This window comes from Erpetoichthys calabaricus, chromosome 12, assembly GCF_900747795.2.
Source record: "Erpetoichthys calabaricus chromosome 12, fErpCal1.3, whole genome shotgun sequence".
Classification (NCBI taxonomy): domain Eukaryota; kingdom Metazoa; phylum Chordata; class Cladistia; order Polypteriformes; family Polypteridae; genus Erpetoichthys; species Erpetoichthys calabaricus.
This window is the reverse complement of record NC_041405.2, coordinates 55,922,403-55,939,792: the sequence shown is the minus strand read 5'-3', so window position 1 is coordinate 55,939,792 and position 17,390 is coordinate 55,922,403. Positions and strand designations below refer to the sequence as shown.

The 17,390-nt window shown below is 42.1% G+C and overlaps 1 protein-coding gene across 1 annotated transcript in view; it reads left to right on the top strand.

The window, feature by feature from the left end:
• The first annotated feature begins 10,490 nt into the window (after positions 1 to 10,490).
• LOC114663277 (tripartite motif-containing protein 16-like protein) overlaps positions 10,491 to 17,390 on the top strand; it is a 32,093-nt gene continuing 25,193 nt past the window's right edge. The window contains exons 1-2 of the mRNA XM_028817010.2: positions 10,491 to 10,983; positions 12,172 to 12,267. Of these exons, the coding sequence (XP_028672843.2) occupies positions 10,504 to 10,983; positions 12,172 to 12,267 (576 nt within the window). The 5' untranslated portion in view covers positions 10,491 to 10,503. The remainder of the gene's footprint in view (positions 10,984 to 12,171; positions 12,268 to 17,390) is intronic.

Here is a 17,390-nt window from a genome sequence, read left to right as displayed (position 1 = left end):
GAGGTGTTTGATGTGGGTGTCAAAAGTGAGTTGAGGGTCCATTTTAACACCCAAATTTATGACAGATGTGGAAAGGGGGATGTTTTGGCCAGAGAAAGTGATACTGGTGATGGTAGAAGAGCGGAGATGGTGTGATGTGCCAACTAAGATGGCTTCTGTTTTGGATCTGTTCAGCTGAAGAAAGTTGAGCCTCATCCACGCCTCTATCTCCTCCAGGCAGGTAGTCAATGTGGATATTGGCAGAGTAGCAGTAGAGGAGGTGGGGGTAGTCCTGAGGTAAAGCTGAGTGTCATCGGCATAGCAATGGAAAGATAACCCATATCTGCTAATGACATTTCCAAGAGGGAGCATGTAGATGGTGAAAAGGATGGGGCCTAGCACAGAGCCCTGTGGGACACCACAGGTGACATTGTGGGTGTGAGATTTTGCACTGCCCAGGGCAACATGCTCAGTTCTGCCGGTCAGGTAAGATGTGAACCAATTGTGAACATTTCCTGAGAGTCCAATGGTGTATTGCAAACGGTGAAGGAGAATGTTGTGGTCTATTGTGTCAAGGAGGATGAGTAAAGAAGGGGAACCAGTATCTGCTGTTATCAGAAGGTCATTGGTGACCCTGACCAGGGCTGTTTCGGTGCTATGGCCAGGGCAGAAACCAGACTGAAACTTTTCAAACAGATTATTCAGTTTGAGGTGATCATGAAGTTGTGCTCCAACTGTTTTTTCCAGAACTTTAGAGAGAAATGGAAGATTGGAGATGGGCCTATAATTAGAGAGAACTTCAGGATCCAGGATGGGTTTTTTCAGTAGAGGTCTGATGACAGCAGTTTTTAGTGAAGAAGGAATATGGCCAGCCAGTAGGGACTGGTTGATGATCCTGAAGATAAGTGGAAAGACGGCAGAGACGTTGGCCCTCAGCAAGGCTGAGGGGAAAGGGTCCAGGGAACTGGTAGACGGTTTCATTTTCCTGATGACGTCCTCCACCTCTTCCCATGTGGCAACAGAGAAGGAACAAAGGAGCTGGACAGTCTCAGACAGTAGGTTGACAGTTGGGGGGGGCAGGATATCCGTGGTGGAGAGGTGTAAGCGGATGTTATCAACTTTTTGTTTGAAGAAATTGATGTGCATGTTGCACCTCTCATCAGTGGCCTCGGAGTGGGCAGGTGAAGGAGGTTTGAGAAGGTGATTTATAGTTGAAAAAAGTTTTTTGGGGTTCCTGGAGCTATTTCTGATGATAGTGGAATAGAACCTGGACCGTGCAACCTTCAGAGCTTCTGCATACGCCCTCTTGTGTCCCTGTAAGCCTGTTTGTGGACAGTCAGCCCATTTTTTCGCAGTTCGCAGGTGTACCAAGGTGCTGAGCACGAGAATGAGACGGACCTGAATGTTAAGGGGGCGTGGAAGTCCAGGAGACTATTCAGGGATTGGTTATACAAATCCACAAGGTCAGTAACAGAGAGGGAGCTGGTAGGGTCAGAGGAGAGAAGTTTAAGGTCCAGGGCCAAGGCATCCACATTGATGGTCTTCAGATTTCTGAAATGGATCTGTCGTTTTAGTTTGGTATGGGGGGAAAGAAAGGGCAGCTCCATTGACACTACTTTGTGGTCTGAAATACCAAGATCATATACCTGTAGGTTACTGATTGGGGCAGAGTTTGAAATGACCAGGCCAAGTGTGTGACCCATGGAATGTGTGGGGACATCAACATGTTGTTGTAGATTGAGAGAATCTAGCAGCTCAAGGAAATCAGCAGTGAGATAACCTGTGGGATTGTCAACATGAATATTTATATCTCCTAGGATTATAATGTTGGCAGAGGTAGCACAGAGTGTTGTGAGAAAATCAGTCATTTCCGGGATGAAGGCAGAGTTGGGTTTTGGAGGTCGGTAGATAAGGAGAACAGTCAAGGGAAAAGGAGGCTTACATTTAAATGCAAGGCACTCGCAGAAAGATGTTGCAGGTATCAAGATAGGGGACAACCCCAAATCCTGACGGTGGATGATAGCTAAGCCACCACCACGCCCAGTGCTGCAAGCTGCCTCCAAGTAACTGTAGCCAGGTGGACAGGCTTCATTTAGGGCAGAGTAAACCTCGGACTAGTGCCATGTTTCTGTCAGACACATGAAGTCAATTCCTTTCTCCCTGATGTGTTCGTCAATCAGTATGGCTTTATTGCAGATGGATTGAGAGTTAAACAGTTCAAATTTGACCAATGACTGTGGGGTAAATCTCTGTACAGGTCGCAAAACATTAAAATCCACTCCACGCAGCTTAGAATCCACTCCACAAAATAAATCCAGCCGGGAATGTGAGGATCTCGCGGTGTTTCTCTCAATGGCTCAGGTGCTTCCCATGCTGGAGTGCAGAGATCTCGCGACACTTCCAGAGTTGATAGTAGTTGGAGCGACAGTAGCAGAGCACTTTGGCTGGTTATGGAAGATGAACTTTCGACCGGAGCCTCTATGAATGTAACAAGGACGGCGAAGGAGTCCAAGTTCTTTAATGATGGGGATGTTAATTTCAGGAGTGGTTGCGGGATTAAGTCGGCGGAGTTGTGAGCTGGAATAACTGAACGCCATTCTGACCGAAGAGGAAGGGAGAGATGCTATCCAGACAGCGCCGTAAAATCCAAAGCAGACGGTAAAACAGTATATCAGGGCAACAGGTGAGTAGACAGCAAAAACTTGATAAAACTTGATAAAATCCGTAAAATCCACAGCAGACAGTAAAACAGTACAAAAAAGTACGAAACTTTCTAACTAAAAACTAAAAGTAAAATAGTAAATTAGTAATATTTGTAATATTAAATTCATGTGCGCTTAGGTGTCAGCCAACAAGCCCTAAGGTGAGTGATATTACAAATGATAAAGGGTTGATTGTACGTACTAATGTCTTTCTCTCTCCATCAACAGAACTAAAGAAGACAAACAATAACTCACCTTCAATACTTCCGGTCACCCAAAATCGCTACCATTCAACAAACCTGTCTCCGCTTTCCATCGATGACGTGACTTCCGGCCCCCACCATAATGACGCCACTTCCGGCCTGCCATAATAACGTCATTTCCATCCATTTGTATTTGATGTAATTTCCTGTCAACCTCATTTCCTTCCACCATTTTGCTATAAAAACTCGTATTCAGTTCTCATGTGTCAGATGCTCTTGTTTATGATCTATTTTTTTGATATTTTTCATTCTGTCCGAGGACATTATTCGATATCATTCCCCAACTCTTTTTTGAGGCTTTTCTGAGTCATTTATTTTCATCACAATATATATATATATATATATATATTATTAAACATAAGGAAAAGGATTGAATGTAATTGAAGGGTTAACTAAATGTAACGTAAAGCTGAAAGCACATTAGGACTCTGCCTCATCTTAGAGAAGTTACCAACGTAATTTTCCAAGGTTTGAATGAAGTAAATGAGTAACAAACACCTCTCCAGAAAGCAGAAATAAACTAATGGGAAAACCCTTATACCCCTCCTATGAAGCGGTGCTAAGATCAGTAGGACAATCTACAAAACAGAATAATGGGAGTGTTGACAGGAGCCAGAAATAACTGGTGACTTTAGTTGACAGGAGGAGATGATAAAGCTCTGCATATTAAGAGTTAGATGATGTGATGTATTAGATAATGTGATGTAATTAGAAATCAGTACAAAAGGAGATGAATTGTTCAATTGATTGCTCCCTCCATGGACTGAGACACTTGTGCATAACTCTGTGCAAATAAAGACTTGATCTGCATTCTCATCTGGACTCTGTAACTGCCTTCTTTGAAGATGGAGAAAAGTTTTTTTCCACAACAGTGACAGTATCATGCTGTGGAGTTGTTTTTCAGTGGCAAGGACTGGGAGACTAGACAAGGTCAAGAGAAAGCTGAATGGAGCAAAGCACAGAGCTATCCTTAATGAAAACCTGCTCCCGCATGCTCTGGACTCAGAATGAGCCAGGGTTGGATTACTGTAACTATTAAGCAAAATAAGCACATACTTAGGGCATCAAGTGTAGGGGAGCACCATAGTAATTTTCCATTGCCACAACATGGGTCTCCTACATTAAATGAAAAAATACATGCATATACTGTATATACAATAATAAAAATAATAATAGTAATAATAGAGGTTACTGATATATTTTAATATTGGGAATACAACAAAATTAGAACCTAGTAACTGCCACTCGGTCCACTGAGGCTCATGTGATTGTTCTTGTCATGGTCATGTCTGCTGTCCTGTTCAGTCATCCACTGAGAGTGAGTGCAGGTCGTATATATGGGGGCATCAAAATCTTTTAAGTGCTTAGGGCCTCTAAAGGTCTTAATCCATCCCATGGAATGAGCTGAAGATTCACCTTCCAACAGGACAATGATCCTAAGCAAAAAGCAAAACCAACACAGGAGTTACATAGGGTCACCTCTGTTAATGTTCTTGAGTATGGACTCTAACCCAATCGAACATCTCTGGAGATGTCCACCGATTGTCTCCATTGTGACACACGTGCGCTTAGGAGGCAGTCAACAAGCCCTGAAGTGAGCGACATAATATCAGACAGGGGGTTGAATTGGGGTACTGATGTCTCTCTCTCTGTCTCTACAGAACAAAAGAAAAAAAATAATAACACACACTCACCAACAACACTTCCAATATCTGAAAATGGCTCCATACAATCCACTCCTTCTGTGATGACGTCACTGCTGGCACATTGTGATGACATCACTTCCAGCCCCTTGCTGATGACGTCACTTCCGGCCTTTCAAGATGACATCACTTCAAGTCCCTCGATGATAACATCACTTCCGGCTCTACCAGATGACGTCACTTTTGATCTCCGTTAACATCACTTCCAGGTTTTTCATCAATTCCTGCCAACTCATTTCCTGTAGCTATTTTGTATTTATCGATCATTACACTGCTGTAAACTGTCAACTGTATTGTTTTTTTTCAATGCAATTTGACCCAAACTTCGGAGATATTATTGGGCAATTCCCCAACTCTTATTTGCAGTTTTGAATTTGTTATTTATTATCACAATTGGCGTAGTCGGCAGGAATAATTTGTTCCAGAATGACAGAAGAACAAGACCTCAACACCGTCTTAACCACCATGATGAATGAACTACAGCAAGTGAAGAATCAGTTAGTAGAAACTCGGACCCAACTGGCTGAATCAAAAGCACGGGCTGCAGCAGCGGTAAGAGCAGGGACTTCGCGGTCTATTCCTCCTCAGTTGACTCATTTGACTGAGGGGGATGATGTAGAATCGTATTTCTTAATTTTCGAACATACCGCCAAACATAATGGTTGGCCAAGGTCGGAGTGGGCTTACATTCTAGCACCCTATCTGAAGGGAGAAGCGCAGAGGGCTTATTATGACCTTACCGAGGAGCAGGCCGCCAACTACGGCATATTAAAATAGGAGGTTTACAAAAGCTATCGTGTAACAGTGGCACAGCAGGCGAAAGAATGGCAAGAGTGGAGGTTCGATCCCGAATGGCCAATAAGAACCCAAGCCTTCGAGGTATATGGCAAAGTTGGGAGCTGGCTACGGCCAGATGTAAATAGTGCCCAAGGCATGGCCAAGCTCCTTGCTTGTGAAACCTTTTGTTAATGCTCTCCCGGACGAACTCGCCCAGCAAGTCCGCAAATAAGAGGTAACTTCCGTGGACAACCTCATTGAGGTAGTCGAGTGGCACTGGGTGGTTTACAAATCGGACGGGTTAGAACGGTCCTCCCGCCAATCCCGACAGGTTTGTGTTCATTATTCTGAGCCTACCCATCCACTTACCGAAGTCTCTGCTCGCAAGAAAGAAAAATCGTTCCTCCCTCCCTGCTGTTTCAAGTGGGGGGGGGGGGGGGTTGGACACATGTTTCCCACATACCCAACTACGGACCCCATGCATTGTTCTCATCAATTTTTATGCTTTAATCAACCCTTTGTCTCTCCTGTGTATGGGAGTAGTAATACTTAATGGTTATAAGGTAACAGTGATGTTTGATTCCAGGAGTAACATTTCTATTGTTGCTCACCATTATGTTTTGCTGTGACAGTGGTTAAAAATCAAGATCAGTCTGAGATATATCCACGGGGAAACTCGTTATTACAAATCTGCATCATGTGTCATCTCGGTGGATAATGTAATGAAAAGTATGGTGGTTGCTGTTTTTCCCGATCCACCATATCCTGTGATACTAGGGCGGGACTGGTCTGACAGTAACAGGGGTAGAAACATTACTACTCCCTGTACAAGTGAGGGCTTGTTAATGGATGGGGATGACTCTAATCCAACTGCCTCCATGCCGTCTATTATCACCCATAGGTCCAGTATAGCCACACAATCAGATGGAGATGAGGGTCCATCAGGCACTCCGAGAGACATACCCACTCCCAGAGGACCTGGACGGTTGGAAACTCCGGCCCTTGAGGTCAGCTACGATCCCATTCATGAATTAGCTTCTCAGTTTAGGTTAACACCTCCTCCTTTTAAAGGGAACAATGGAACAATGATTCCTTGAAATTTGGAAGAAATGTGGTAGTTTCAGTAAATGGACAAACGTCCCTAGACCCCCCACCACGAATGCACTACTTTGTTATTAAAAATGGTCTGTTATATTGAGTGGCGGAGCATGAGAGAGAGATAAGGGCATTGTTGTTAATTCCACGCACTTATCATTGACAAGTGTGTGAATTAGCGCATGCTCATCTCCCATTTGGAGACCAAGAAAACCCTAGAACAAATAAAGTCCAGATTCTATTGGCCAGGAATAAACAAGGAGTTCAGGCGATTCTGTACTTTGTGTCTAGAATGCCAGATTCGCCAGATTCCTAGGAGGGACCGCACTCCTCTTATTCCTTTACCCCTGATTGATATCTCATTTGAAAGGGTCGGAGTTGATTTCATGGGACCCCTTGAGCCTTCATTGCGTGGTCATAAATACATTTTGGTTGTGGTAGATTATGCCACTCGATTTCCGGAAGCTGTTCCATTATGCTCAGCAACCTCAAAAATAATCGCACAGGAATTAGTAGGGATTTTTGCTCGTGTAGGGATTCCAATGGAGGTACTAACAGACCAAGGAACTCCCTTCACTTCGGAAACATTTGGGGAGGTTGCTAAGTTACTGCAAATAAAACATAGGTCTACCATCCACAAGCAGATGGTCTGCTACAACAATTTAATCAGACACGTAAGCTGATGTTATGCAAGGTAGTTAGCGAGGGTGGACGTAACTGGGATCAATGGATCTGCACTGGATTTGCATATCGGGAAGTCCCACAGACCTCTACAGGCTTTTCTCCTTTTGAACTCCAAATGGAAGACAACCCCGTGGTCTATTTGATATGCTAAAAGAAGGCTGGGAAGAAGAGGTCCTCCCGTCCTCTAAAATATTAGAATATATCGTGCAATTTACATGATAAATTGGCTAAAATTAGACCTGTACTTAAGGAACATTTAAAAAAAAGCTCCAGCAGTGCAGGTGCAATATTATAATGGAAACACCACCCTACGGGAATTTCACCCTGGGGATCGTGTTATGGTGCTCGTACCTACTTCCCATTCCAAATTATTGGCACATTGGCAAGGCCCTTTTGAAATTAAGGAACGAAAAGGGCTCGTCGACTATTTATTTAAACAACCTAATCATCAACCGAGTGAGCGTATTTATCATGTAAATTTGCTGAAGCCATGGAAGAATAAAGAGGCGGAGCCTCCCTCCGGTCAGCCACGCTCCCTTTTCGTAGAACATCAATCCCTTATTTTTGGATCTAATTTGTCATGGCAGCAACGACAGGAGTTGGAAACAGCTATCCTGTCGATCCTGGAAATAGCAAGCGAACAACCTGGTCACACTGCCCTGATTGAGCATGACATCATTACTGACCCGGGTGTGATTGTCCAAGAAAAGGCTATATCAGCTTCCCGAAGTAAAGAAGACGGAAATGGAATTAGAAATTAGGCGGATGCTGGATTTGGGGGTAATTGAAGAAAGCTACAGCCCATGGTCCAGTCCAATTGTCTTAGCTCCAAACCTGACGGATCATGGAGGTTCTGTAATGACTTCCGACAACTCAATCAGGAATCCAAGTTTGATGCTTATCCGATGCCTCGAGTGGACAATCTACTCAAACGGCTAAGTAATGCTCAATATCTAAGTACTCTTGACATGACTAAAGGGTACTGGCAAATTCCCTTAATGTCCTCCTCTAAAGAAAAAAATGCCTTTAGTACACCTAGCGGGCACTGGCAATACAGGTCCTTCCATTTGGTTTGCTCGGGGCACCTGCGACATTTCAACGTCTGGTGGATACATTGTTACAGACCCACAATTCCTACAGTGCCACCTACTTGGATGACGTAATTCTTCTATTCCGGCAGCTGGAAGGATTATGTATAGCAGGTTATGGCTGTTCTCTTAACACTATCACAAGCAGGGTTTCGGATCAATCCAAAAACTGAAAGAGGCCCAATATTTAGGCTATCTGGTGGGAGGAGGTACAGTGAAGCCACAGTGTTCTAAAATTGATGCCATCATTAAATGGCCCCATCCTATAAATAAGAGGCAAGTACAGGCTTTCCTGTGTCTAGCGAGCTACTACCGCCGTTTCATTCCTTGCTTCACTGAGAGGGCCACGCCTCTTACGGATTTAACAAGAAAAGGGCTCCCGTTAAAGTGGTGTGGGATGACAAAACTGAAGTCGCATTTTGTGACTTAAAAACATCCCTTACGTTAGCACCTGTGTTGAAATCGCCTAACTTTTGTTGTCCTTTCATCCTCCAGACCGATGCGTCAGACACAGGACTAGGTGCCGTGCTGAGCCAATGCATCGATGGTGCTGAACACCCAGTGATGTACCTGAGCCAGAAACTGCTGGAAAGGGAGACCAGGTATGCGGCGGTGGAACGGGAGGCCTTAGTGATCAAGTGGGCTGTGACGCAACTGAGATACTACCTTTTGGGATGTGAGTTTACCCTCATAACAGACCATGCCGCTTTACAGTGGATGGCTCTGCATCGGAAATCAAATCCACGTGTCACTAGGTGGTTTCTGGAATTACAACCTTACAGGTTCAGAGTCACTTATCGTCGAGACACTCTCCAAGCCAACGCCGATGCCCTCTCCCGGATCTACGACCTCTTGGTCCAGGCCGCTGACCCGATGGGTCTGGGCTAAGGAGAGGAGATCATGTCACATATGTGCGCTTAGGAGGCAGTCAACAAGCCCTGAGGTGAGCAATATAATATCAGACAGGGGGTTGAATTGGGGTACTGATGTCTCTCTCTCTGTCTCTACAGAACAAAAGAAGAAAAATAATAATAACACCCACTCACCATCAACACTTCTGATATCTGAAAATGGCTCCATACAATCCACTCCTTCTGTGATTACGTCACTTCCGGCACATTGTGATGACATCACTTCCGGTCTCTCACTGATGACGTCACTTCCAGCCCTTCAAGATGACATCATTTCAAGACCCTCGATGATGACATTACTTCCGGCTCTACCAGATGACGTCACTGCCAATCGCCATTAACATCACTTCCGGGTTTTCCATCATTTCCTGCCAACTCATTTCCTGTAGCCATTTTGTATTTAAATGATCATTCCACTGCTGTAAACTGTCAATTGTTTTGGTATTTTTCAACGCAATTTGACACAAACTTTGCAGATATTATATGGGGCAATTCCCCAACTCTTATTTGCAGTTTTGAATTTGTTATTTATTATCACACCATCTAACCTGACAAAGCCTGAGAGGATCTGTAGAAAAGAATATGCAGAAAATCCTAAAATGCAGGTGTACAAAGCTTGTTGTATCACACCCAAGAAGACTCTGAGCTGGAACTGCTGCCAACGGGGCTTACCAAAGTACTAAGCAGTGTCTGAAAACTTGTGTCATTGTGAGATTTCAGTTTTTTTATTTTTAATAAACGTATAAAATCCTCTTTTCACATTCTGAGGTATTGGGTGGTAAAAAAAAAAAAAACAATCTTAACAGACGTTAGCATAAGACTGCAGCTTAACAAAAAAAAGTGAAGGATTCTGAATACCCTCTGATAACCACACATAGTGTATGTGGGTTCTTCATTCTCGGGCAAATGCTGGTGCACAGTAAAGGCAAGCTTGGATTTTCTTTATAAGATTTGAAGACACAAGTGAACTAAAGCAGAATTAGTTAAGATTGTGGTCACTCCTGAGTTTATCAGACCTGTTCTTCAAAGGCTGAGTCCATGTCTTCTTGCTTGGAATGTAACAAATGGCCACTGCCTTGAGAAGACAAATGGCCCAGTAGCAGCAAGGCAGCACATGTTGTGAAGCATTTATCACACTTAGCAAAACCTCAAGTAGCTATCAAAAAAAAAAAGTTTCCACTCACCTCTCAAATGGAGTCCTGTCCAAAACCACACACGAGAGGCGGGCTTCATCTCCCCTCAAAAGACATTTATTTCCTGTAGCGACTAGCTTTCTGCTTTGATAGCTCAGAGCAGGAAACATGGCAGCAAATGTGCAACCAGAGAAGTTATTCAAGTGCTCAATATGTTTAGAGACTTCAGACAACCTGATGTCCATCCCATGTGGACACAGGTACTGTGTGAACTGTGTTAAGAATTGCTGGGACCAGAAAGATCTGATGGGTGACTGCAGCTGTGCCCAATGCTGCGAAGCCTTCAGCCAAAAGCCTGCACCTCAGAAGAAGCCCATCTTGGCTGGGATCATGGTGAGAAGACTCCAGGAGGTATCCAGAGAGGTGCACACTAGGAGAATGTTCAAAAATGAGGTTCAGAGTCAGCCCCACTGTGTGAATGGGACAGAAAAACCTCAGAGCTCTGCAACCCAGGTCTGTCCACAACACAATTTGGATGTGGAATACTTCTGTGTTGCTGATCATTGTTGCGTCTGCTCATTATGCATAATGGCAGAGCACAAGAACCATGAGATGGTACCTATTGAGAAGGACCGAGCCAAACAGGAGGTGAGGAGATGCGGTGTCTGATTAAAAATTAAAAATAAATACAAATCATTGTTCGGGGGCATGGTGGTGCAGTGCTTAGCCCTACTTCCTCATGGCTCCAGGACGCTGGGTTCAAACTCCAGCTCAGACACCATGTGTGAAGATTTGGGTATGGAGTGTTATCCACATCTTGAAGACATTCCTGTTAGTTTGTGTGCATGAGTGTGCCCTGCAATGGACTGGCACTCTGTTAAATTGTGAGTGTACGTGTGTTTGAGGATGCTCTGCCTTTAAATGGCACCTCTTTAGGCTGTGTGTGCATTCTTGAGTGAGCCATGAAGATGTTTGTGTGTGTGAGTATGCAAGTGAGCCCTACAATGGATTGACATCCAAACAGGTTGTGTGACTATGAAATGTAACAGACTGGCACCTGTTAGGTTGAGAGTGTGTCCAATGCACGATTGGTTCCTACGTTGTGCCTGAACTGAACTAATCCTAAATTGGGTTAAAGGATAAATGGATACTGCAGCATCATAAGCATAATGAGCATGTTTAGCTTAAAAAAAGAATAACTGGGAACGATGACCACCTTAAGGGTAATGGAGGTATAACAGGTATAACCAAAATAATTGGCAGGTGTCAATCTTCTATCTTCTGTGTAAATAATGGAAGACCACAAGGTGGGTCCCCTTTAATGTAAATGAGATCCTGACGCAGCAGGCTGTCTGGTGGAGCCCTCCTTGATATTTTACATGGGTACTCTGTTGCATGGATAAGCTTCAATCTTATGTAAGGTAACTTGGCATGGGGGCCATGTAGAAGATCAACTGTTGCATTACAGAAGTTTGAATCTTTAGCTAAAGAGAAGGACAAATGGTAAGACTGGATGGTGACACTGGCCCTTTGGGACATGGAAATCTTGGGTCAGGATTTCAGGATTTCTGTACAGGATGAGAGCAGGATAAAGAGCAGATGGCAGAAATTAATGGGATTAGCAGGGAAAGGATGAGTGTTAACAAGGTGAGAAAATTCAGCTAGCTGTCCTGCCTTGGTGGGGATGCCTGCTATAGTGGGGCTGCTGCAGAGAAGATTGCTAGTGGTCTCTCTGTTTTTTATACTGTCTGTGATTTCTGTACACAATTGCCAGTGTACAGTATAAGTTACTTTGGACCACACATGGCTGAGCACCTTCTGTCCCTTATATTCTAGAGACAACTGGAAGTAAAGCAAATAGAAATCCAGCACAAAATTAGGAAAAAGCAGCAGAAACTGGAAGACATGAAGTGGACAGTAAAATTTGTTAAGGTGAGTGTGCTGAAACTTGACAGAAAGCAGGCCCAAGTTAACCAGCATTTTTACATTTTCGTGTTTCCTTTGTCAGTGTACATTGCTGGGTGGTCGTGTAGATATCAAGAGTAAAATGTGATAACTCAACACATGTTCATTCCCAGGTTTAGTATAAAGGTGAAAAAGTAGAAAATGTTAGTCAGATAAAGGGCTGGGGTACTAGCCGGTAGCCTCGTTTAATTGTGTTGCTGGTGGCCACCATTGCTTTTTGCAGTGGCTATTGAGCCAATGGACATTCATTTTCATAATACATCAGAGATAAAGGGGATTTTTATACTGTATATCTCTCTATCCATCCATCCATCCATTTTCCAACCCGCTGAATCCGAGCACAGGGTCACGGGGGTCCGCTGGAGCCAATCCCAGCCAACACAGGGCAGGGAACCAATCCTGGGCAGGGTGCCAACCCACTGCAGGACACACACAAACACACACACACACACACCAAGCACACACTAGGGCCAATTTAGAATCACCAATCCACCTAACCTGCATGTCTTAGGACTGTGGGAGGAAACCGGAGCGCCCGGAGGAAACCCACGCAGACACGGGGAGAACATGCACACTCCACGCAGGGAGGACCCGGGAAGTGAACCAGGGTCTCCTAACTGCGAGGCAGCAGCGCTACCACTGCGCCACCGTGCCGCCCTGTATATATCTCACCCACACATATATTTACCATTAGTCCTTAATGCATTAGCAGAATCTCAAAAGACATTTGGACACAAAATTAATTTTAATAAAAGTGTTCTTTTTTCAGTGAACTCTCTAGCACACCATACTAGACTGGACATCTATCCATTCATTTTATCAGGACAGTTTGAATATTGACAGGAGGTAGCAAGTACAGTTATGCAGTCACTATACTATTCTGTAGGGATGAAGAAGGAGCTGAGCCAGAAGGCAAAGCTTTCGATTTACCAGTCGATCTACGCCCCTACCCTCACCTATAGTTATGAGCTTTGGGTAATGAACGAAAGAATGAGATTGTGAATGCAAATGGCTGAAATGAGTTTTCTCTTCAAGGTTAATAGGCTCTCCCATGAGACAGGGTGGGAAGTGTAGACATGCTGGAGAGGCTTAGAGTAGAGCCACTGACCCTCCTCAGCGAGAGGAGGTAGTTCAGGCGTCTGATACGGAAACCTTCTGGACATCTCACTGTGGAGGTTTTATGGACATGACCAGTTGGGAGGAGACCCCTGGGAAGACCCAGGGCTCACTAGGAGGATTGTATCTCCCAAATGGCCTGGGAGCAACTTGGGAGCCTGCAGTATGAGCAGTATTGCCATGTGGACCCAACTTTGTATAAGTAGTGGAAAATGAATGAGTTTGAATATCTAGGGGTAAACATTAAGAGTAAATATAAAGATCTTTTTCAGTACAGTTTTGTTAACAGCATGGAAAAAGATTTAAACAGATTGTCTGTCCTCCATCTTATATTAGCAGAGAGAGTCAATACCATCCAGATGGAAATCGTTCTCAAGATTCTATTTCTATTTCAGAGCATCCTTATACACATCAAGAAATCATTCTTTAAGAAACTAGACTTAATTATAACCTAATTTATCTGGAATTTGAGAGGTCCACATATTCAAAAGGTGGCTCTACAAAGAACTAAATCAGAAGGTGGCATGGCACTACCTAATTTTCAATTTTATTACTAGGCGGCAAATATACAAGCAATAAAGACCTGGAAATTGGCACAAATTGATGAATTTACACCAGCCTGGTTCAACAATTGCAATAGATTCTTGATGTACTTCTTTATCTGCCCTTCTTTGTGCCCCTGTAAATACCTGTTATCATCAATACACCAATATTCCAATTGTCAATCACTCAGAATATGGAACCAATGCAGGATGCCTTTCAAGGCAGGGGAACTTTTATCTGTTGCTCCTTTACATGATAATCACTTCTTTCAACCTTCTCAAACCTACACAGTATTGAATCTTTAGAAAACAATCAGGATTAAGACCTTTTTGTCTCTCTTTTTCTCTTGGATGGTGTTGAATTATTGTTTTGTGAGTTTTTAAAGTTATCTATACATATTAATAAAAGGCAAAGCCCTCACTGACTCACTGACTCACTGACTGACTGACTGACTGACTGACTCATCACTAATTTTCGAACTTCCCATGTAGGTGGAAGGCTGACATTTGGCAGGCTCATTCCTTCCAGCTTACTTACAAAAGTTAGGCAGGTTTCATTTCGAAATTCTACGCGTAATGGTCATAACTGGAACCTGTTTTTTGTCCATATACTCTAATGGAGGAGGCGGAGTCACGTATCACGTCATCACGCCTCCTACGTAATCACGTGAACTAAAAACAAGGAAGAGATTTACAGCACGAGTCAAACGCGGGAACGAAGGTAAATGACGTTAATTTTTGAGTGTCTTTTAATACTGTGTAAGCATACATATTAACACATGTGCAATTAAACGTGTGCATTTACGGGGTGATTTCTCAGGCTTAAAAGCTCGCCTTTTATTAAAAAGGTAAATGCAAACTGTTTTCATTCTGAAGGGCACAAACCACGTTAGATTTCAAACGTTAAACGCGCAAAAATGTCGGTACACCAGATAAATAAGCGCAACATATTATCAGTTGTATTGTATGCTTACAATACATATAGAAATGTGTTAATCGTTAACTAATATTATGGGATGGTGTTTTTCGACTCGCGCCTTGATTTAAACGATTGCATTTCTTGGTGGGTTTGCGTAGCTTATTATCAATATCTTTACACCTCTTTTTAAGACTTAATTTAAAAAGGTTTTCTTTTCTTCTTAATTAAAATTTAAAAGCAATACTTCACCGCTGCGAAGCCCCTCTAGCGCTGACGTCCGAGGTTCGATTACCGTAAGCGAGTGCAGTGAGTGTGTACGCCTGATGAGCCAAGAATAAGGGGGAAAGACGTGTCGCGTACTCTTTGCATTATTTGACAGTAAACTATTTTCAACCATTCTATGATCTGCTTCTCACAACTGAAGGCACCGTGGCTGATGTTACCTCACTTGCTGGCCAACCATAAGCGTTACCTGGTAGGTAACCAGCCACTCACTTCACTCCCTTACGGGAATCGAACCTCGGACGTCAGCGCTACAGGCGAAGCCCCTAAAATTGCGCCACAGCGTGTGGTTCGTTTATTTGACAACATGTAGATCGGGGTAATTACATTCACGGCATTCGTAGTCTGATTCACAATCTGATTGTGTGGGTGGTTACCTACCAGGTAACGCTTATAGTTGGCCAACAAGTCAGCTCGAAGTGATCACTCGAGTGAAGGCAGCTTCACAAAAAAACAGATCCTTAACAAACTGTTATTAGTATATTTTCACTCAATTTAAAAAGGTTTTCTTTTCTTCTTAATAAAAATTTAAAACCGGTACTTCGCCGGTGCGAAGCACGTGGATTTGACCGACTGACACATACAGACATATTCATGAGTGCAGGTACTTCGGAAAGAAAGCACCGTGTAAACCTAAAGTTTAAATTAAGTTCATAGACCTACAAAAGGTTGCCATTCATTTGAGGCAAGATTGCTTTTCTTCTGTACAACTATACGTTGCATTCTCAAGAGTGTGCTTGCACGGCTTCGGATATAGATATATATATATATATGTATGTATGTCTATATATAAATATGTAAGCTTATAAGTACTGCCTTACTTCTCTTTAAGAAAGGAAGATGTAATGATACTTGATTTAAACGATTCCATGTCTTCCTGGGTTTGCTTAGCTTATTGTCAATATCTTTACACCTTTTTTTAAGACTTATTGACTGAAATGGGCTTTCAGGAAAAAAGTTAGGGCTTTGCTACAGGATACACCCTCCACAAGTTAAGCAAGTAAAAATAAAATATATATTTCTGTTTTATTTAAACCTTTTAAGTTCGTATGCATAGCCCCATTTGGCTGTTTTATTTTTGTTTTTCTTTCTTCAGTAATATTTAATCTCCTTAAAGAAAAAGAACATATCCATTTTACTTTTTTTGTTTCTCTTTAGTAATATTTTAGTGTAAAAGGATAACCAGTATTTAAACCTTTTATGTTACTTTATAAATTTATTTTACACAATGTTGAAAAATTAATAAGAAAGCTACATATTTTGGCAGCTGCTGCTTTAATTTTCAATGAAATGAAAAAACCTCTCCAAGAGAAAATGTCAATGAAGAAGAAACAGTTTGCACTATCTAAAAATGAGAAACCCTCATTTATAAAAGTTTGCTGCAGATGACTTAACTGAAAATAAATTAATAGTTCCTATGTGTATAATACATATTTATCTATTTTACTTATGCCTTTATTCCAGCAACTTGCAACATCTGAGGTACAATTTCTTACATTACTTTGGTTTTTTGCAGCACAGGCAGGTGAAGTGACTTCCTCAGGGTCACACAGTGGTGTCAGTACCAGGATTTGAACTGACAAGCTCCGGGTTTACTGAAATATTACTGAAGAAAGAAAAAAAACGAAAACAGGCAAATAGGGCTATGCATACAAATGTCCATTCTCTGCTGCGAAGCGCGGGTATTTTGCTATATGTATATATATATATGTGTCTGTATGTGTATATATATATATTTATATATATATATATATGTGTGTATGTATGTATGTGTGTATATGTATGTGTATATATATGTTGATATATGTATATATATGTGGATGTCTATATGTATATATATATATATATATATATATATATATATATGTATATATGTAGATATGTGTATATGTAGATATGTATATAAGTATATATGTTTATGTATATATATGTTTACATAACCTCTTTAACACACTACTTCTCCACTGCGAAGCGCGGGTATTTTGCTATATATATATATATATATGTGAATGTATGTATGTATATATGTATGTCTATATTTATATCTATATATATATGTAGATATGTAAATTTGTATATGTATATATATATATGTATATGTGGATGTGTATATGTATATATATGTATATGTAGATATGTGTATATGTAGATATGTATATATATGTATATATGTTTATGTATATATATATGTTTACATAACCTCTTTAACACACTACTTCTCCGCTGCGAAG